The sequence below is a fragment of the Arachis stenosperma genome, chromosome 10, assembly GCF_014773155.1.
Source record: "Arachis stenosperma cultivar V10309 chromosome 10, arast.V10309.gnm1.PFL2, whole genome shotgun sequence".
Classification (NCBI taxonomy): Eukaryota; Viridiplantae; Streptophyta; class Magnoliopsida; order Fabales; family Fabaceae; genus Arachis; species Arachis stenosperma.
This window is the reverse complement of record NC_080386.1, coordinates 4,969,461-4,991,304: the sequence shown is the minus strand read 5'-3', so window position 1 is coordinate 4,991,304 and position 21,844 is coordinate 4,969,461. Positions and strand designations below refer to the sequence as shown.

Genomic DNA, 21,844 nt, shown 5'->3' with positions numbered 1-21,844 from the left:
AAAATACTATTTTTTATATTTTTATTATTTATATTTTATTTTTAATATTTTATATTATCTTTTTCTAAAAATCAAACACAATCTTAGTTACTAGAAAGACAGGTGGGTTTGTGTAATGAACTCCTTTAAATTTCCAACACTCAATAACTAACTACTAGCTAACTTAGCATTAATTAGTAATCCAAATTTTTTTAATTGTTATTAATTAGTAATAACTTAAATTTTATTTTTTAAAAAAATATAAAATTAATTATTATTAATTATAATTATTTAAAATTGACTGGTTAAAAGTTGTCATTCTTCTTGTGTAATTTGCAGTTGCAGGAAAATGAGGATGATAATTGATAAGATACTATTAAAGGATGCAGCTGACAGAGACGAAGAGAAAGAGGTTATAATGATTGGAGGTTGGAGACACTGAGTTAGTTGAGAACTTCCACCAGCTTGAAGCAGCTTTCAAAATGTACAAATCAAATTAATGCTTCCCGATGTGTGCATTTATCACCATAGTGTCCTTATGACACTTGGTAAGGAGATATTTTGAATCATTTTTTTTTAAAGTTAGAATCTAAAATAATACTAGTATTATTTTTAAGGATTCGTTTAAAAAATTTTAAAAATAATTTTTTTAAATTTTTGACTTATAAAAATTAATAATATTAATATTTAATATAATTTTTAAAATTAAATTATAATTTTTTAAAAAATTATTTAAAAATTTATAAAAAATAAAAAATTACTTTTTTTATAATGTTATTATTTTTTATCATATTTTTATAAAATAAATATTTTTAAAATTAAAATTTTAAATATAAAATAATTTATTTATTTATAAATTATTTTTAATATAATTATTTATTATTTAAACTATTTTTTTAAAAAATTAGTTTAATTAAATTGTTTAGCTAAACTGTGCCAATTCATCTATCTTATCTCCAAATCCGAAGGGAGTAGACATAGACGGAGTCAAGAGAGTAGCGCAACGAAGCAACTGAATGAGAAGAAGTGGTTCGTGGACGAAAATGTCAAAGCCAAAACGCACCGTATCGCATCGCAGCACTACTTGTTGAGTCTTAAATGATTCCGTTATTATTTACTTTCACTTGTCACCCAATGCTTCTCGCCGTTTACCTCCAAACGCTACTGCCAAATTCTCTCTCCTTCGCAATTTCTCTTTCGAACCTCGTTTAGTTTCCGCTTTTGCTTCTCCTCGAGTTCGAGCATTTTCACCGCTCGTCAATTCTTTCGCGTTTTGATTTTGAGCTTGTGGAGATGGTGAAGAAGCTTGAAATGTTGCCGGCGAAGGACGTGGATTTGTCCTCCGTCAAATATGAACATGAAGTTGTCAAAGGTCTCCACTACTCTTTGGTTCATTTAAATCCTTCTTAATTGCGTTTGATTCTCGAGTTTATAGTGTGATTTACTATTTGATTCTGTTTCGATTTTGTGTTTGCAGCTCCGCATTTGACTGGATTCGTGTTTCGATTCTTTGTGAGGATACTTGAACTTCCATTGATAGGTCCTGCTATCATGACTCATTTGAAGAAGGACAACAAAATTGATCAGGTCTCTGTATGCGTGTGTTTTCTGCTTCATTTTTCACTTTTTTGGTTGCTGAAATCGTTGCTTAGCGTTTCTTCATTTTGTAACTTGTCATGATGACTCTGGATTTAAACTGTGGTTGCGGTTGCATTGCAAGAAAAAAAAAACGACCGCAATTGTGTCGATGCAGTGCTTGCTGATTGCAATTTAGAACCTCCGTAGTTTTGTGAATTATGAACAATACTTGAGTCGAGTGTGCATGACTGTGGCAAGTGGAACTGATTATAATGTTACGTCAATTGTTTGATTGTTATGTAACAGTTACTGCGGCATACTGTAATACCAGAAGGACCGATGTTTAAACCTGAATATCCACCTCGAGGTCATTTCATCTCCATGTTTTCAATCACTTCTTGTCAATAATATACGCACTAATTTTGCTGATTGAAGAGGCGCACTGGCTTTTCTGTTGTCTTTATAGCATTATACAGTACTCAAATATTTGTATGTTTGCATTTGAGGTGTTCTTATTAGTTGGATTTACCTAAATTTGAAGTCTGATTGCTTGTGATTCTTTTACATAATTACAATAGGGTTGAAAACATAAAATTATTTTGGAGAGTGATAATAGGAACTAGTAACTGTAACACAATCAATTGAGTTAGTTACATTGAATTTGAAGATGTATGTTCTGTTGTTCTGTTATAACACACGCAGAAACGGAACCTGGTGTTGTAGTCCTTGATGAAGATGGGAGCCCTGCAAGCCGAGTAGAGTCTGCCTTGAAGTGTCTGCCACAGTATGATCCTTCTAAATCCTGGGAAGATTCATCCTTACCCTTTCGGTACTGGAAGATACGAGACTATGCTCATGCCTATCGATCTGGAAAAGTAACCCCGTCTATGGTAAGTAGAGCATTCAGTTGATTGGAACCCATGAGTATGAAATTGCCTCTATTCTAAAATATATTTAAGGGAGACGGTTTAACTTTGAATAAATAGGTTGCTGAGCGCATCATCTCAGTTATAGAGGAGAATTGCAGAATTAAGCCACCAGCGCCACTTTTGATATCGTTTGATGCTGCAGAAGTCCGGAAGCAGGCAGCAGCATCTACTCAGAGGTTCGAAGCAGGTAACCTGTATGTTTCAAATGCTTATATAGATCTTATACTGCAAATATCTCATACATGACTATGTTGAGATGTGGTGGGAACTGATATGGACAATAACACCTCAGACCTTTTGATTGTATAGGAAATCCGTTATCAATATTAGATGGAATTTTCATCGCGATCAAAGATGATATAGACTTGTATCCCCATCCATCTAAGGGTAAGTATTATTGACTCTCTTTGTATGAGTAATTGAATAAAGTTCTGAAATATAGTTTGGCGATAAAAAGGTGCAAGTACGTGGATGCATGAGGTACGTACTGTAAAGGAGGATGCTGTCTGTGTTTCAAGGCTGCGTAGCTGTGGTGTCATTTTTGTTGGGAAGGCAAATATGCATGAGTTTGGAATGGGTACAACTGGAAATAATCCTAACTACGGGTAATCCCTTTTTTATCTTTTAAAACTCTTTTTTTCGTTGATTTTAAAGTTGATGTCACCATCAACATAAAGATTGAGCTTGGAATGACCAGAGAAGAAAAGCAATATATGCTTGCCTTACTTGATACACATTCAGCATTTACACATTGCATACCTTTCAAATTAGGAGATAAAGTAATCAAGTAAAGTTATTAGCAATTGTGATTGTATTGTTGTTTCCAATGTGTTAGTTCACCCTGTTTTACGTTCAGTTGCAAGTTTATAAACGATTTGAAAGGTGGAATAGACTTAGGGCCAGAGACCTTCAGGAAATTTACAGGAGAATTGCTGGCACTGTTAACTGCTGAGTTTTATATAATATACGCGTAACAATGATTTGGTTTGCTTTAAAATTTCTTATATTTTTATTGCAATGTACCCATCATTGATAACTCAATCCAGTATTCTTGAGTTGCAGAACTACAAGAAATCCTCATGCACCTGATAGGTATACTGGTGGATCTTCTTCTGGTCCAGCTGCAATTGTGGCATCTGGAATATGTTCTGCTGCACTGGGAACTGATGGTGGAGGTTGTGCAAAAATATTGTCATACTAACTGTTTTTGCCTCAAATTTTCTATGTACTGATTCTTAACTTTTTGCATATTCTGGAGAAAGGCAGGTTCTGTTCGTATTCCTTCTTCCCTTTGTGGTGTGGTGGGACTGAAATCAAATTATGGGCGAACAAGCATGCAGGGGTAATTTCTTCTTGTAATTTTTACCATGTTATGACCCAAAAAAAAAATCGTGGAATGCATTTTCTTGTTGCACTTTGCACATAAAGACAGCATCATTTTATCTTTACTTAGCAAATTCCAAGGGGCAACATCTGAATATTTTGAAGTCTACCCGGTCTCTGATAATATTATTTGTTAGGCACCAGCATTTGTGATATTCAATTGACTAAAATTTGAAGTTATATATTAATAGTATATTTAGTTGCATTAGAACAAAAACTAATGACAGTCCCTGACTAGTTAAATTTTGGACCACCTCATCATGCCTACATTTTTTTTATCTGCAGGTCATTATGTGATAGTGGAACGGTAGAAATTATTGGACCGATTGCTTCATCAGTAGAGGATATCATGCTAGTGTATACAATCCATATTTTAGAATCTCTTTGGTTTCCATTTTTACTATAGCTTTCATTAGTGCTCTCTAGTGCTTACTTTGGGTTGCTCGTAGATTGCTTCATGAGTACATATAACGGGTCTTTCTTTTTCTAATAACTCAGGTATGCGGCAATGTTGGGTGCATCACCAGAAAATAGAATCAGCTTGAGACCGGTAATCTTTAATCTTTTTATTGATATTCTTCGAAATCAATACTGAGAGACTTTAACTGCTAATTGCTCATATTTTTTGGACAGTTTTATCCTTCTCTCTCCACTTATAACTTATCACTTGAAAAGTAGTTTTCTTTCTATAATTTACAGAACTATATAACAAAAACTTAATCTATCTATCAAACGATTTTTTAAAAACTAAAATAAATTAAGGATCAATTTGTCATTTTTCACATAGTAGCGATTAATTTATCGTCTTCTTTTAAAAACTAACTTGTTCAATGCAAAGTTCTTAGGACCGTTTGACGGGTTTACTTACAAAATAAAATTGGGATATAGGAAGAAAACACGGGTATAATAATAACTCATATACAAGTATATAGCTGATTTACAAGTATGTAAAAAAGTTAGACCACTGCCAAATCATATTTTGGGATCATTAAGAATAGGGAAGTATACAGCGGTAATCACTCTATCCCTTTCGCAGATTTTATGTGCAGTCTAATATGATATTGCTTTTTCTAAATATTATTATATTTATTTATTCTTGTGAAGTGGTTTAATGATGTTCATTCACTCTATCCCTTTCACAGATTTTATGTGCAGTCTAATATGATATTGCTTTTTCTAACTATTATTATATTTATTTATTCTTGTGAAGTGGTTTAATGATGTTCATTCGACTGAAGTATCCGACAAATGTGAGGATGCTCTGAATCTGTTGACAAAGGCGCATGGTTGTGAAGTAAGTTCATGATATTTCTGTGTACTTCAGGATTTGTTTTGCAACGACTTTTTATGAAGACGACTTCATGACCAGTGCAAGCAATTCTATGAAGTATGCAATTCTTTTATATTTGCAGATAATAGAGATTGTTATACCAGAGCTTCATGAGATGCGAACTGCCCATGTTGTTTCCATTGGCTCGGAATGCTTGTCTTCAATAAATGCTGATTGTGAAGACGGGTATGTTTGGACACTTAACGCAGGTAGTTTCATTTGTAGTCTAACTGACACAAGGTGTCAAGGTGATATTTGCAGAACTAAGAAATTTATTCTTCTTATCCGAACTTGAAAGTATATTTACCATTAGCGGCTATCATTGTCTAGTAAATTGTAAGAGAACTTCACGATGATTTTCCATAATTTTTTTCCCTTAACAGGAAAGGGGTAAAATCAACATATGATACACGGACTAGTATGGTACTTTTTCGGTCGTTTACAGCAGCAGATTATATTGCAGCCCAACGTATTAGGTGAGATGAAGTAGTTTATAACATTTCTCGACTTTTGTCTAGTCCCTTTTAACGACCCAAAAAAAAAAAAAAGAAAGCGTTTAATGTCGTTCATTTTAATTTTTTAACATCTTACAGATCAGACCCCTTTGGATATCAAATGGTACAACAATTAGAAATAATTACTCCTATACTCTTAAACAGCCAAAAAAAAAAAAGGAAAGAAAAAGAAAAAGAAAAAAGAAGACTGAGGCTCATTACAGTTTATTCTAATTTTATCTTACATATCTCAATTCTCAATTCTCAGACGAAGGATTATGCATTATCACATGGAAATTTTCAAGAAGGTGGATATCATAGTGACACCAACAACTGGGTATGTAATAAACACCTATGTTAACAGCAGTTAAATTTACTATATATGAATTGACTATATATAAAAGGGATTGGAAAAGTTTTGGTGCATTTGTCTTTTACACTCCAAAAAGAGAAAAAAACTAATTATGTAGTTTTGTTTTCAAGGAAAAAGAAAAGATAGTTTCTATTGGTATTCTCGTGTAAATCCTATATAAATAAAAAAACTAAAAGTATTTATAAAATTAATATTTATTTTTCTATATATAAATTAAAAAAAATAAAAATGGCTTAACAAGCCAAACGTGCGTATTAAGCTGCTAGTTCATCTAAAGCGCATATGCTTTCTTTTGGAATAATTTGATATGAATAGAATTATTTCTCACACTCTGGATAACACAGCATGACAGCACCCAAGATCCCTCCTAGTGCTCTGCAAAGTGGTGAGACAGATATGCAGACAACAGGTGATTGACTTGCTCTTTAAGTTGCAACTTCAAAGACTATATACAAATTGCTTTAATATTGCTTCATTATACTGTAATGTTTGTCATCATGAGAATCTTAAATAAAGTGGCATGATCACCACAACGCACCACGCATATTTAATATCTTCCCTGTTGCTATATATGTTAACTTGAAATTTGTTTCTCAGCTTACCTTATGCGATTCATTATAGCGGGGAATCTTCTGGGACTCCCTGCTATTAGTGTCCCGGTGAGTAAAATGAACAGTACATTGAGTGTTTTTTAGAGTTAACCATTGCTAAGAGACTAATATACGTACTCTCTATTACCGTTGATTCCTTTAACCAACAATGTTCCATGTACAGGTTGGTTACGATAAATCAGGACTTCCAATAGGTTTGCAGGTGATAGGCCGACCGTGGGCGGAAGCTACAATTCTGCGTATAGCATCTGCAGTGGAGGTACATATATTTTCATTCATAAACCAAGGGGCTTCCAACTAAATTAAAATAAAATAAATATGCACATAGATTAATAATCGAAATGGTCGATAAAAGCTGAGACATGCGTCAAATGATCCTAAAAAAATCCTTCTTCGAAACAGATTGGTCTTTCAGTTAGTTAGATACTAACATATAACTATATAACCCAAATAATTGTTTTTAGTAAGTCATAATCTAATTGAACGAAGAATTGATTTCAGATATCTGATTTTTTTAGGACCAAATTAATGTATACGTGATTTTTTAGAAACAAATTTGAAAAACAAAATAGATAATCAATGCGTTTTCTTTATTTTTGTCTTACAATTAAAAATATGGGTCAGATGTGCTAGTTTGCTCCTTTTTTGCAGACTAGCGGGCCAAAAGATTGGTATCATTATTATCATTTAAAAGCAATTTTCAAAAGATTAAAGCGGTAAAGCCACTATTTTTTAAAAAAATTGACAAAATATTTTGAAAAATATTTCACTATTATATAATAAATTGGTAATATACCAAAAAACTATTTCACTAAATTCTTGTTTTACTTTTTTTTTCCCCAATAAAAAGCCAAAAATAAGTGTCAATTGACAAAAGGTGTGTCGTCTTCCTGTCAAATCCCGTGGATTAAACGGCCCTTTTTAGCTGGTTCTAACTTCGAATTTCCATACCCAACCCGCCATTTTTATAAGTTATGCGAGCCAGTCCACCTACAATGCATTGTTCTGAGTGTCTTACTTACATATTTGTCCTTTTTCTTAATATTGTGTAGGGTAAACTATCAAAATTACCTCTAATTTTTTAAAATTCTGGCAAAAAATATCCCTCAATTTTATTAACGATAAAAATGTTCTCAAAATATTTTAAAATGCGACAAAAATACCCAATATTAAATATATATTTTCAAAAAAATCTTTAGAGATTTGATATTCGTGCAGTTTCTTACAAGTATGATTATAAAAATAAGACATTTTTATTTTTAAAATTTGGTAATTTTGTATTAAGTGATTTTTTTTGTCAATGACTAAAAATACTCTTAAAAAATGAAAAAAATACAGAGATCAAATTTTTATCCGATTTTTTATATGTAATTTCTAAATAATTATCTAAATATTTCTACAAATTAGAACAAATACAAAATTTATTTGCCACTCATAAAAAAATAATATTCTTTTTAATTGTTTTTGTCGCATTTATAATATTTTTGTTGTTATCAAAAGCAGAGGACATATTTGTCAGCGTATTCAAAACTCGGTGGTGGTTTTGATAGTTTACGCTATAATATAAATCGTTAGAGTGTTTTGGTTTTACAATTTGTATATAAAACCACATATCTGCAACAAATCATAAACGAATTAGAAAGGTCACATAAATCATTGCAGAGTTTCATGTTTCATGGATTGTTCATAAACTCAATAGCCTGCAACAATTCTTGAAGAAATCATAAACATATTATTAGATTTGTATAAAAATCTCTATACAGTGGATTTTATGAACAAACTATGAAACCCAATATCATGCAATGATCTGTGTTAAATGAGCATTTCAATTCATTCATAAATCGTTACATGTATACGTTTTACATACAAACTATAAAACCCAAAGACCTGTAACAATTTACATAATACTAAAAGAAGTCAAATATACAAGCAAAACTTTTTCAAGACAATCTAGTATGCATATTTATTTTACGTTATTTTATTTTTTGGGTAAAAAACCCTAAACCAAAGTTTTTTTTTTTTGTCACATGAATTGTTTATCCGTGTATAATGTTTTCGGTAAACGTTCTATATTTTGTTTATACTTTATACAGAGACTCTGTGGTGAGTCAAAGAAAAGGCCACTGCAATATCATGACATTCTGAGGACAAACTGAAGCAACAATATTTGTGCTGAAGCGTTCCCCGTGTATTTGATCCTTGGGGGCAATGGGCATCTGATTTTCTCAAGGATGTATTTCAGTATTTGTTTCAAGTTTCAATTGTTTGTAGGAAATAACTGCTGGAAGCAAAAATTATAATAATTTAAAGGCGGCAAAACATAGTTTCGGAAATAAAGAATATCATGGATGCCGGCATATTGTGCACCTCATCAAGATGCATAACAGCACAAGGGAGCTTCTTTAGCGTCTAAAATAATATTGTAAGTTTGTAACAATGTACAAAATTCATTTTAGGGAGTGAAAATTTGTGCTATCTGCTGAGAAGATATCTTACGTGATAATCGATACTGTCCAAGCTACCACTATATGGTAAAGTAATGTAAAACAGTACTATATATAACTTCAAATAATCACGAACCAGGATTCGGCCCGTCCAGGAATAAGATGGATATATATATTTCATAAAATATATAAATTAAATTTAATAATTATAAAATAAAAATTTATTAAATTAAAATTTATTTATTTGACTTTATATAATCATTTTTATTTTTATTTTCTTTAAGTAGTCACCTTTAAGTCATACTTATATCTAAATAATATAGTGCAAAGATGAAATTATTAAATAAAATACAAATATAAATATTAGAGTTAATATCCAAAATCGTCCTTGAAAGATACCTCGACCTCCATTTTGGTTCTCGAAAAACAAAGTTAATCAAAATCGTCCCAGAAAGATACACGACTTGGTCACGTTAGTCCTTCCGTCAGTTTGTTGATGACGTGTCAGTTAAGTGCCACGTGGCATATGATGACGTGGTGGGTTAACGCCACGTGTCACGACACGATTGGTTGACGTGTCGCTGCGTGTCACTTGATATGTAAAAAAGTTATTTATAATCAAAATAGTCTTTGAAAGTTCAGACGTAAGTCATTTTCATCTCTAAAATTTTAAAAATTAATCAAATTAGTCCTTATATAATTTTTTTTTATTTTTTTGATAATATTAAATTTGAAATATTTTTGGATACTACTAATTTTAATAGAAATGTAATTGACAAACAAAAAATTAGTAATTGTATATTTTATTCTTAAAAAATTTTTCAATAAAATTATCTCTCTCCTTTAATTCTTCTCAAAATCTTTCTTATTCTTTTCTATTCTAAAACATTTTTCTTACATTATATATTTTGCTGGAATATATATATATATATATTATATATATATATATATATATATATATATACTTAAAATTGAAATGTATGTATTTGTTAACCTAAACAAAGTTATATGCTCAAAATCAAATTTATGTATGTTAACCTAAACAAAGTTATACCACTATTTTTTGTCTACTACATCTCTTTTTTTCCATTACGGTATTACTTACATATAGGATATAATGGTAGTGATATTAAAAGAAAAATTATATCATCTATCTCAACATATGAAACACACAAAAATTTATTATGATCTTTGCATGTAGTACGCTTAAGAAGCAATTCGTTTAGCATAAATTTTGATTAACTTTGTTTAGGTTAATATACATAAATTTTGATTTTGAGCATATAACTTTGTTTAGGTTAACAAATACATACATTTCAAATATATATATATATATATATATATATATATATATTCTAGCAAAATATAATAATGTAAGAAAAATGTTTTAGAATAGAAAAGAATAAGAGAGCTTTTGAGAAGAATTAAAGGAGAGAGATAATTTTATTGAAATTTTTTTTAAAAATAAAATATACAATTACTAATTTTTTGTTTGTCAATTACATTTCTATTAAAATTAGTAGTATCAAAAAATATTTCAAATTTAATATTATCAAAAAATTATATAAGGACTAATTTGATTAATTTTTAAAATTTTAGGGATGAAAATGACTTACGTCTGAATTTTCAAAGACTATTTTGATTATAAATAACTTTTTTACATGTCAAGTGACACGTGGCATGCCACGTGTCACTGATCTGACACGTGGCTTGCCACGTGTCACTGATCTGACACGCAGAGACATGTCAACCAATCGTGTCGTAACACATGGCGTTAACCCACCACGTCATCATTTGCCACGTGGCACTTAACTGACACGTCATCAACAAACTGACGGAATGACTAACGTGACCAAGTCGTGTATCTTTTGGGGACGATTTCGATTAACTTTATCTTTCGAGGACCAAAATGGAGATCGGGTATCTTTCAGGGACGATTTTGGATATTAACTCATAAATATTATGTTTCAATAGCTGAAAATTAAATAACATTCAATTTTTTATTTTTATTTTTCATAAATCATGACATCATATTTTAAATAATATTATTACACTTAATATTTTAAAAAATTAAATTGTTAAAAGGGAAAAAAATGATATATAAGTGTAACTAATAAATACAACTAGGTCAAAGATAGAAAAATTAAAAAATTGTAAGAATATTATACAAGGTTTTAAGGAGTTCATCACCAAATATATATGCTTAGCAAACATAAAAAAAAGAACTATGATAATCAATTAGATTCTTCAAATACTTGTCTAGAAGTAAAAATAGAGGAGAAAGAACATTAGGCATGAAATTTTTTAAGAGAAATAAAAAAAAGTGTAAAGTAAATGTTAATTTATATAGAAAATATAAAAGTGAGTATAAAAGAGAAGATGAATTATGTTTTATTACTGAATTTATACCTATTAAAAAAATTTAACATTGAAAGCATAGAGTAATTTATATAAAAATAGGAGTAAAAATATAAAAAAATAAAGTTAAACACCGATTTCTTAAATAAAAATGAGAAATGATATGAGAGAATGAATTAAATTTTATAACTCAAGTCAACCTATTAAAGAGAAATAACATTAAGATTAAATAGTTAGAATAATTTAAAAAGAAATAAATGTTTAGAGAATATGAAAGTGTAACAAGAATATAATATAAAGATAGTAGATGGAAGATTATGAGAAAATAAAAATACCAAGAATTTTATGACATAATACAAAGATTTACATGGCAAAATAGAAAAATGTCGAATGTCCAAAGATGATTTTAGAATTATCTTGTTTCCTCTTTTAATATATTATATAAATTGATAGATAGATAAATAGATAAAAAATAAATAGTAAAAGGCAGTAAAATGTGATCATAAAATAACTTTTATAGCTCAATTTATATTTATTAAATATAATAATATTAATATTAAAAACATATAATAAGCTAAAGAAAATAAAAATCACGAGACTAAGAAGGAACAAGGAAGAAAAATCTCAAGTTATAATACAAAGAATAAAGTTAAGCTATATCATCTTAGGAAAAAATATATGACAAAATAGAAAAAAAATTGAAGTATTTAGAAAGAGTAAAATCTTATCTCAATCCCTAATAATTTTTATAAGTGACTGCATCCTAATAAAATCGAAATACTATCTCAACCCTCATCTATTCATTCCGTTAGATATCCTAGTCTCGCTGTAAACTCTTCGTCAAATTATAAGGGTAGGATCTTAGTTGTTATTTGTATTAGTGTCATTGCACAACTTGATTAGGACACATAGCCTGAGTCATCAAAACGGCTATATGCCCTAACCAAATTATACAGTAAAACATATACAGCTAATGATACAGTTTTGATTTTACCGTTATTATTTGACGGAAAGTCTAGCGAAGGATTAGAATGTCTAACGGAACGAATGGATGAGGTCAAGTGGCATTTTAATTTTGTTTGCGGATCATCACTTATGAAAATTGTTAGGTACTGGACCAAGATTTCACTCATTTAAAAATTTTCAAACCACCTTTTGATGTCACCAAAAAATAACACCACCTTTTGATTCTCTTTTAATAAATTATAAATAGATAGATGTGTCACTATCGATTGTAAGAAAGGTCCAACAATGTTACCGACTTACCGCACTCCGAATATCTGATTTGCCACAGCTTTGCTTGACAGGTATTCTAGTTACACAATATTTCTTCGGACAATCCAGTAATTGTAGAAGCTTCAAATCAAACACTCAAACAGCATACAATGTGAAATTTGTAAAAAGATATATTTTAATTTTTCTTTTCAAGATTTTAAATCAGTACCGGAAAGTTTCTAAAGGAGAAGTTATATATATAGTACTAAATATATTGAAAACTTTACAAATTTTCCCTTCAAAAATCTTTAACCAGTGTTTTTGTGAAACCCTTGAACAAAGCACATTGGATTTCTCAAGAGTCACCGTTCTCATCCACAAAAATCACAAAGTAGGTCCATCCCAGAAGGTATGTTTCCTGGACAATTAACGGTTGATGCATCCGTTCCTGTTAGAGCAGAGGATAAAGATAAAAAATCATGGTCGAGATGAAGGGGGGGCCCTCAAGTCGTTTAAGTTGTATACATGATTTACCTATCAACAATTACCATGGAGCGAAATTCGCAGTTAGCAAAGCTGCAAGGAAACGTGAAATCAGTCAATCAGCTGGAATAAAAACTGCTGAGTCAATCAGTCAATTAGCAGTTATCTGATCTTACGGCTTGGATATTTCTATCTTAACCGAGGGATGGCAATCATTTCCAAATGCATTTAGAGTATGAAACAAAAATGCTCTATGCGTCACGATTGCTATCTCTTTTTCTTTTCGTGTCCACAACCTGTGATGGAGTGAAGAATAATAAACATAAATAATTAAAAAAAAAATGAAAAATCAATCTTTTCACGTTTGATGTTATCCGGTAACCTGCAAGGTTACATGAAAGTAATGGGAAGTTACAACAAAACAACGATTATTTTGTTCTGTACAAAGAATTACATAGATCTTGAACTACCGATCATCACTAGATATCTATCTAGAATAACCAACATATGGGTGCCAATAATCACAAAATCCATTTATTCTAAAGAAGATAAATTCTACTATGTATGGCCTTTTGTAATAAAGAAGATAAGTGAAATTAAATTAACTTTTTACAAAATGAATGGAGTGTTACCCCTCAGCATATCTACAATGCATTATTCCTTATATAATTGTAAACAATTAGCAACAAAGGTTTTTGTGAACAGAAATATACCAGTCCAGGAACTTAAGCCCTCTATCAGTTAGTTCTTCCTTTGTCTCTCTAGCATTAGCCTTCCACCAAATATCCTCATTGCTATCTATCTGAAAACAAAATAAAAGGACACTTCACATAAGTAAGTGTGCCATTTTGTATGAAACGACAAGGGTTCTTAAATCAAAGTCATGAATTCTAGGTACTTGCCAGTGAAAAATCAATTGCAGGAAACAGATGTTGATACTCACTAATGCTTCTTCTTTTGTCACAGGGATGAACTCCCTGCATAAGAAAACACATTGAGACAAACGTCTGTAGGAATGAAGGATGAAAGACGAAAAGGGTTTACAGCTTTTGAAATAGAGGCTTCTTTGGCTGTATGACTTATGCTTGTTCCCTCTTTGTTTATTCTTTATATGAAATCACAAAGTAAATTTAGTTTGGGATGCATATATATCATTAATAGATTGGAAAGGACAGCTTTACTATACGAGCTTCATTGATTTTCAATTTGTAGTGGCAATATATATATATATATATATAAAAGAGAGAGAGAGAGAGAGAGAGAGAGAGAAGACCCCGCGTGACAAAGTTAATGTTTAGATTATAAACTAGCATACCAAATGTTCACGACAAAGTTCAACAGCAACAATTGGGGGGCAATTAATACTTGAAATTGCATTATGACTGCTGTTTCCTGCATTAGCTATCATTAGGGGAAGTGCATCTATTCCATCTATGTAGTCCTCACCACCAAATACGCCAACAGCTGTTTGTAGAGTCCTATAACCATATGTTGTAGCATACAATCAGCTAGTCCTATATATATCATACCAACGTACGGGTGCTAATAATCATATAGAACAATCAGCAAGTAGTTATCCTGTTCATTTATTTCTAAAAAATAGGGATAGTTTGAGGTCCAATGGATGACTTCGCAAAAATATCATAAGACAATCAAACAAATGAAACACCAACAACAAGAAAATCTATTCCCACTTGGTGACATTGGCTCTGTGGATCAACTTACATTATTCTATTTTGTCATAAAAAGAAGCACGTTATATGCAAAAAGAATGCTATGCTACTAGATTTGTCATTTGTGTACTTTAAAATCAAATGTATAATTTTGATGTTAATGCTAAACTTAAGTCTAATAATTCACACAGATGCCTATACCTCAATAAAGGAGATACAGTGACTAGGTCAATCCTCTTTATAAGCCCAGAAGCACGAACATGCTTTCGCAAATTATCAACCTGCCAGCTGCAAAAGATTATGATACACTCACAAAACTAAACTACATCTTTTCTATCTCTCAACTATAGGACTAATGCAAGCTTTTACCTATGGAACAAAATTCACACAATATGCTGCAAAATGAGTAGGGTAATTGCACTTTACCTGTTGCCAGCCTAATGGCGTAAGTTGTGCATCAAAATATGCAGGATTCAAGTATGCATCGTAATTCTTGTCTCCTTCGACATTGTGGATCCCCTGTGCATGCCTCACCTGGATGAATGTTTTTATCAGTTGGCAATGCCTTGATTTGAATGCAAAGGATCAAGCGCAACTAAAATCCTGAATGTGCTTCTAACAAAATACACATCAGCTTTAAGTCAACAAAAAATTTAGCGCGTTGACTTAAAAATAAGTTCAAAACCAACCAGGTGAATTGTTTTACAACGATGCAATGGAAACAAACACGGAGCAACACCAGAATCCGTATTCTCTGACAAACCTAGAACCAGCAGCAGAAAAAAAAATTGTCATCAACTGAACAATTAAGTAATCCGAAGTTCCGAACTAATAGTGAATTATGAACAAGAGTTATTACTAGATCAACACGATGTTATAAGTATCACTACATTGTTAAGGTTGATACAGTGGATCTTCTATTCTTACAACAAATCGCAAAGTGAAATAGATAAAATAAATCAGATCGCAGACAAATTCAGATCCAGATCACAAAATTCCAGAGAGAAGTTAATTTATTAATTCACAGCAAAAGCACGTTTAAGGACATTTCAACCGAGACATAACCTAAACGAGCCTCGCGAAGTAACGTTCGAATAATCAAATTCAGCATCGCCAATGGAAGAAACAGAAACGCACAGGGAGAGAGTGAAACAAAAGAAAAAGAAGAAGCGAGAGATCGCATCGCACGGATGAAACTTGAGGATGAAGAGAAAATAAGAAAGCCGAAATTGAAGGCCTAGAAAGATAGATAGGTAGATGATAATGAAATTGAAGAGGTTCCGGTCAGGGAAGTGAGAAGTGAGGAAGTATCGTACCTGAGAAGCAGAGAGGAGAAGGACGAGAACGAGAACGAGAACGAGAGCGAGAGCGAGAGCGAAATGCGCGGGAAATGGAGGGAAAGCTTAGCGAAGAAGACGGCGACGATGATCCAATCAGAGAAAAAGTGCTTATGCTGCTCGTAGCTGCAACTATTAATGTGAACGTGAGCATTTTTTATTTTTTTATTTGGGACTGAGAGGATCTTCTTGATTGCAGTGTTATGGTTTCAGTCTCTCAGATAGCAATTTGAATTTGATTTGAATTTCATTTCACCCCTCCTTTTACGTAATGGTTGTTAGAGAATGAATGTGTTACCTACCATCAACCATGAGTAAGTGAGTAATAGCTTCGAGTGTTAGACTAGACCCCGTTTTGTTAATGATAACAACTCAACTACAAAAATAAATAAATAAATCATATCTGAATTATTGTTAATTGTGATATACTGATATATATTTGAAAAAAAAAAGAAACCACAATTAAACAAAAGGATTATTAGTTTTTCTTTTTTTTAAAAAAAGAATAAATTTATTCAGAAGCAATCCTACGAAAAATTTTGTGAAAGCTAGAAATTTGCTTCTCTTAATTAAAGTTTTATTTTCCCATGCATTCTATTCTATATTTTGTCGAATTCTTAATTAATTTCTAATTAACTTCCAAAATCCATTCATATGCGATGGATTTTAAAATATACGAGATAAGGTTTAAAATTCTAATAATAAAAACAGAATCGAACTCTTTTCACAAATAAGATGCGCACATTCATTCTATCTCCGCACACAGAATTCTTAGGTTATTCCAAAATCCAAATTACCTGAAATCAAATGGCTCTGCGGATTCATGCTATTCCCACACCAAGGCTCTTCTCCTCCTCCTCCTCCACCCCCATCACCACCCACCTCTTCTCTGCAAGGCTCAACACGCGAATCTCATGCACCAAGAATAACAATAACAACAGCAGCAACAAGGGCATTAGCGACGCCACACTGGCCACAGAGCTAGGCATCAGGATTACCGGCATCAGAAGCCGGGTGAAGCAGACTGAGCAAGCCATAAACAAGAGCCGCCACCTCCTCTTCCGCCACCTCTGCGAGTACATGGGTCTCAACGAAGACAACGCCAAACTCCAATGGACCAAAATGGAAGATAGCCAAAAATGGGCATTGGTTCAAGGCTTTGTCGCCGAGTGGGGTGCACTCTTTCACCCATTGTCCGCAAGGTCCACTAAAGACATGGTCGAGGAGTATCTTAAACAAGGGAATGGGACTGGGACTGGGGCTGGGAACCCATCTACAGATTCAGCTTCTGATTCTCTGGTTCATTTCGTGGAATCAAGAGGATGATTGGTTTCTCAGAGAGAACATGAGTTTTCCAGAACTAGTTGGGAGTTAAGATGTTCTTGTTGGTTAGAATTTTTGTTTCTTTTTTTACAAAATTAGCTCAGGAAAAGAAGAAAATTTAATTTGATCCAAAAGAAATCCATGAGTTGTGAGTTGTGACCTCTTTTTTCTTTCTTATATTTTTCAGTTGATGTTTTTTTTCGCTTGGCACAACTGAATCTCATTAATATGTACTCAGCAGCATGGATAACCGAAGATGCTTAACTAAATTGAAAAGATGACATAAAACACTCGATCTGAGATGAAAATGAAAACTATTATTACTGTTTGGTGCTCGGTTATAAATCAAGGAGATTGTTATGATGGAATGGAACAGACTACTACAAGAGACCTACAAATTAGATAGTGCAAACTGAAATGATGTGTAATTAATTATACAAGTATCACCACTTAATTTGCAACTCGACTATTTCATTACTCCTCAAAAGTACTAAAATAAACATCATATCGATCTAGTCTTTTTTGAGAAGCAAAGTTCATGCTCTGTTTTCTTGCATGCTAACAGACACGCTTGACCAGAAGACAGTCCAGTAATTGTTGCTGTCAAGAGTTAACATCTGAGACACCAGAAATCCAATAATCTACTATATGTGGAACAGTACTACAAACTATGATCTATGAGTTGCACACAATTATAAGCCATCATATCGTAGGTGAGATCACAGATATACCTGTACAATTGTTCATACCTGTGAGTGTCGAAAATTGTAACAGGCCAATCCAATTGAGAAGCATAGTTATTTTTAATATTTTTATCCAGTCAAGAAATATTGCCAAACAGAAAAGATATAATTTAGTAAGAATATTTATGTACAAAGTGCAAACCAGAAAGCTGTACTGCATCCATGAAACATGTGTAAGAGAGAAATTCATTAACACCACCAATCAGAAATGCAGCTGTCTGCAGTTTGCAACTGTTGCTTCTGCGGGACAATATGGACACTTGAATGTTCGAGTGCTGTTTTTGGATAACTTCAAAATTGACTGCTTGCAGAGAACATGTAGACATGGCAGCAGCATGGGAGGATTCTCTTCACTCCCTTGATCCCTACTCACAGGGCATACAAAAATCGAATGGAATTGAAATTCCTTACCCAATTCTACAGGCACTGGCAACTGTTTCATTGCCTGCCACTCTTGCTTCTTTGCCGCCATTACATTAGCCAGCTTTAAGAGTGTAGGCAACCCCTCAACTCCAGCTGCAACTGCCACACTCAGTGGACTCTGGTAGGACTGCCCCAAGAGAGTGCAGAACTTCCGTCCAAGCTCTTCGGTTATCATCTCCCAATGAGCTGGTGACATCAAATCAGAATAAGGGGAGCTCTCAAGCCTTCCTGCATACAAGAGGCAACCCATAAGCTTTTGGAAGTCATCCTTGTTGAGGTGAGCAAAAGGAGCAAGATAAGTTCGTGCATATTTTAAGGCATCAGCTCGGGTTCCATTTTGCACGACCTCTACAAACTGCAATGTGTGAATCTTGAACTCAAGATTGGAACCAATCTTGACAAGTTCATCCCGGTTGGCAGAGCCCCATGTTAGAGCAGGCTGAAGATTTCTAACCCTCATAGCTTCAAGAATCTGATGCATTTCCATGAACTTCAACCTTAGAGCAGTTAAATCCAGCTCTCCAGCCTCATTTATAATGCTATCTCCAAGATCAAATAAACCTTGACGGTAAAAGTGACTTGCAATGATCTGATTTACAATATGATTATCAAAGTCAACGTTTCTGTAAGCCTTTGATATGTCGGGGTTGAAATATTTTTCAAGGAGTTTTTGGTACTTGGAAAGACTTAGATTCAGTTCCTTCTGTGGTCCTTCTAACTGTTTAAGTGCCACAATAGCATTAAGCTTTGACTTCAGATCTGTAAGAACGGACTTTTGATCAACAGGGGTTGAGGGGCCATTTGGTGCCTGGATTGTTGCCAATGCCTGCTCAATTTCACGCCCCACCTGGTCAACTACTTCTTGAGACTTGGAAGAGGATAACTTTTGCTTCTTAGCTACACGGTCAAATGCATCTTTGATGCTACTCAGTTCCATCTCTCTGTTTAGATCACACAATCCTACAAAAAAGTTGCAAAGAGTTACTACTGTTTGGAAAGACTCAACAGATTGTTTTTTCTTGCACAAGAAAAAAAATGAATATGTATTGGAGCACAATGAGCACCACACCAACAAACAGTTAAACACTATACAAATCGTTAAGTCCACTACCTTCATAAGTCTTAAAGAAAATGCAACTAATATCCAGTCTAGCTAAATTTGGAAAGACTATCATTTCAAACTTGTAAAAGCATTAATAATACCAAGAAAGCAAAATAAAAATAAGTCATAAATAAAAAATTTTTGAAAGCCCTGCTTTTGTCGAAATTTCATGCAAGGCTCAACTCCATTAGCGTACAGTTTCAACACAGCTAAGCCTCACATTACAATATAAGAATCTCAAACATTATATAAGACAATCCAAAACTTAGAAAGGCAATTCAAACTACAGCTCTAGCTTAAGTCAATCTAGAAGATCCTCTGTTTGGATTCAAATACTTAAGTAAAGATGACTCTAAAGTCTAATCAACTAAGTATTGCATGCTTAACATGAGAAACATCGCATAGAACATAGTGCAGAAGTCTTTTTTTCCCACTATTATTATAATACATGCTCTTCATCTCAGCAAACAATCTTCCCTTTGTAGTTTGTAAAATCGATGAATTTTCATTATTGATTATGCAAAGCTATCCTGAAATCATAAAATGTTCTCCTTCATCATAAAGGAGTGACAAAAGTGGAAATGAAAGAGGAACCTCAACGATTCATATATCACATCTTCAATTAACAAAGTGATTAGTGTCGTAATTGTCCCCATTCTTGGGAGTGGATATAGTATAGAGTGGCCGCAAATATCTATCATGGTAAGAGCCAGAGACATTTGAGAACAGAAGCAAAGTTCAATCATGGTGAAGAGTGAAAATTCTCTTCATAACTTTTCTTATCCTCCATTCCCGTCCCATGCCCCATTAGGGTAGCTTCTAAGGGGACTTGCCATAACCCATAAGGCAGTTTCGGCAGGTTCATGATATGGGTTCTAACTCCTAGCTGCCAAGCGTTACTATAGTAACTAACAACCTAATATCTCACATTAGAATTCCAATATAAATACGACAAATAATGGCATCTAACGTAATTTTCAAATCAAGAAATTACTAAATAACCTAAAGACACAGATTATATCAATCATTAAAATAAAGACAGAATCAAAATAGTGACATAGATACAAACGTTTACAATAACTGAATTTAAAGAATCCATTATGAAATATATAGTTCAATCTACCATATCTAAGAAAACTTAATACTCGAATATATCAATAGAGAATCAACCACACAGTTAGGCTATCAATGTGTATGTGATAAATGCAGATTACAATGTTTAAAATAGAAAACACAGACACAGTTAGGCTTTTTCATATAGAAGATACAAATCCACAACAAAAATCTAATAGAATAATAACATCAGGAGTAGCAATCCACAAACGGGAAATAATTGGTTCTCTCTCTAACACAATCCCTGATTGCTAACAAATGCTTATAACCAACCAGAAAATATATAATTAGAAAATTCACTTAATTGGAACTATGAATTCAAAACGAACAACACATCAAAGAAGAAGGAAATAGAAAACAAATCACAGATCATATAATATATACTTTTCAGTTATTTTCCATCGATTTTACCGAAAAGCCATTGAATAGTTAACAACTCAACATAAAGTAAAGGGGAAAAAGTGAAATGGCAAATAAATAAGAGAAAGAAAGGGTTTATGAGAAGAAATGGGAAATTGGGGGATTACCTGAGAGTGAGAACGAGCGAATGGGTGTCTGTGATGTGTAAGAGAAGACCGAGAAAGACAGAGCGAGGAACGGAAGCGTGTGTGCGAGGCTGCGAGCGAATGCTTCTAGCCTTCTGCTATGTGGAAAATGGACCACACGTGCAAATATCAAGAAAATATCCGGGCTCCCTCTTTTACACTTTGTTTGGATGGAAGATAGAAACTAGGATAAAAAATAAAAAAAAAAAAGTTGATTTTTTCATGTTATTTAAATAAAAAAATAAGTAAAAAAAAATAAGAAAAAAATTATAATAAAATAAAATTATATTACTGATCTTTATTTTTTTATTTTAATGTTAACACCATAAATAAATTAATAATTTAATTTTTATTTTATAATTGTCATCTGTTTTCATCGCATGTTTGGAAGAAAAATTTAAAGATGAG

General features: G+C 32.5%; 4 protein-coding genes across 9 annotated transcripts; 2 read left to right on the top strand and 2 right to left on the bottom strand.

Moving 5' to 3' along the window:
* The first annotated feature begins 949 nt into the window (after positions 1–949).
* On the top strand, positions 950–9,180 carry LOC130954810 (fatty acid amide hydrolase). The gene is made up of 20 exons (XM_057881581.1): positions 950–1,351; positions 1,457–1,566; positions 1,864–1,924; positions 2,260–2,447; positions 2,544–2,673; positions 2,796–2,873; positions 2,944–3,091; positions 3,549–3,661; positions 3,753–3,828; positions 4,155–4,226; positions 4,368–4,413; positions 4,828–4,881; positions 5,080–5,163; positions 5,282–5,385; positions 5,583–5,675; positions 5,962–6,030; positions 6,411–6,475; positions 6,664–6,725; positions 6,841–6,936; positions 8,771–9,180. Exons 1-20 carry the CDS (start codon positions 1,273–1,275, stop codon positions 8,831–8,833), a joined length of 1,791 nt encoding a protein of 596 aa, XP_057737564.1. The 5' UTR covers positions 950–1,272; the 3' UTR covers positions 8,834–9,180.
* A 3,750-nt stretch (positions 9,181–12,930) lies between these two features.
* On the bottom strand, positions 12,931–16,514 carry LOC130954807 (phosphoglycerate mutase-like protein 1). Of its 4 annotated transcripts, XM_057881574.1 has the most exons (10): positions 16,167–16,512; positions 15,540–15,613; positions 15,277–15,384; positions 15,052–15,131; positions 14,493–14,655; positions 14,076–14,154; positions 13,891–13,975; positions 13,354–13,473; positions 13,229–13,270; positions 12,931–13,142 (listed from the first exon to the last, which is right to left on the bottom strand). In XM_057881574.1, exons 1-10 carry the CDS (start codon positions 16,339–16,341, stop codon positions 13,121–13,123), a joined length of 948 nt encoding a protein of 315 aa, XP_057737557.1. In that variant the 5' UTR covers positions 16,342–16,512; the 3' UTR covers positions 12,931–13,120. The 4 variants fall into 4 exon arrangements, with proteins under 4 accessions (XP_057737557.1, XP_057737559.1, XP_057737558.1 ...); XM_057881576.1 differs by lacking the exon at positions 13,354–13,473 and having other exon boundaries at positions 16,167–16,514; XM_057881575.1 differs by lacking the exon at positions 12,931–13,142 and having other exon boundaries at positions 13,225–13,270; positions 16,167–16,514.
* A 407-nt stretch (positions 16,515–16,921) lies between these two features.
* LOC130954809 (uncharacterized) lies at positions 16,922–18,054 on the top strand. Its single transcript, XM_057881580.1, has one exon. It carries the CDS (start codon positions 16,995–16,997, stop codon positions 17,511–17,513), a length of 519 nt encoding a protein of 172 aa, XP_057737563.1. The 5' UTR covers positions 16,922–16,994; the 3' UTR covers positions 17,514–18,054.
* A 74-nt stretch (positions 18,055–18,128) lies between these two features.
* On the bottom strand, positions 18,129–21,544 carry LOC130954805 (protein RMD5 homolog). 3 transcript variants are annotated; one of them, XR_009076424.1, is made up of 3 exons: positions 21,419–21,544; positions 18,396–19,636; positions 18,129–18,241 (listed from the first exon to the last, which is right to left on the bottom strand). XR_009076424.1 is itself a non-coding variant. In XM_057881572.1 (2 exons), exon 2 carries the CDS (start codon positions 19,611–19,613, stop codon positions 18,456–18,458), a length of 1,158 nt encoding a protein of 385 aa, XP_057737555.1. In that variant the 5' UTR covers positions 19,614–19,636; positions 21,419–21,544; the 3' UTR covers positions 18,129–18,455. The 3 variants fall into 3 exon arrangements, 2 of the variants coding, with proteins under 2 accessions (XP_057737555.1, XP_057737556.1); XM_057881572.1 differs by having other exon boundaries at positions 18,129–19,636; XM_057881573.1 differs by lacking the exon at positions 21,419–21,544 and adding an exon at positions 21,276–21,390 and having other exon boundaries at positions 18,129–19,636.
* Positions 21,545–21,844: the final 300 nt, after the last annotated feature.

What these genes read in the sequence shown, in the direction of transcription:
- LOC130954805 (XM_057881572.1), bottom strand. Translation starts at nt 19,613, where the DNA reads ATGGAACTGAGTAGCATCAAAGATGCATTTGACCGTGTAGCTAAGAAG.
- LOC130954810 (XM_057881581.1), top strand. Translation starts at nt 1,273, where the DNA reads ATGGTGAAGAAGCTTGAAATGTTGCCGGCGAAGGACGTGGATTTGTCC. An exon ending in TACTCAGAGGTTCGAAGCAG is followed by an intron (nt 2,674 to 2,795) that starts GTAACCTGTATG and finishes TTGATTGTATAG; the next exon opens with GAAATCCGTTATCAATATTA. An exon ending in ATTGCAGCCCAACGTATTAG is followed by an intron (nt 5,676 to 5,961) that starts GTGAGATGAAGT and finishes CTCAATTCTCAG; the next exon opens with ACGAAGGATTATGCATTATC.
- LOC130954807 (XM_057881574.1), bottom strand. Translation starts at nt 16,341, where the DNA reads ATGCTCACGTTCACATTAATAGTTGCAGCTACGAGCAGCATAAGCACT. An exon ending in TTCTCCTCTCTGCTTCTCAG is followed by an intron (nt 15,614 to 16,166) that starts GTACGATACTTC and finishes TGCTGGTTCTAG; the next exon opens with GTTTGTCAGAGAATACGGAT. An exon ending in AATTGATTTTTCACTGGCAA is followed by an intron (nt 13,976 to 14,075) that starts GTACCTAGAATT and finishes GTTTTCAGATAG; the next exon opens with ATAGCAATGAGGATATTTGG.
- LOC130954809 (XM_057881580.1), top strand. Translation starts at nt 16,995, where the DNA reads ATGGCTCTGCGGATTCATGCTATTCCCACACCAAGGCTCTTCTCCTCC.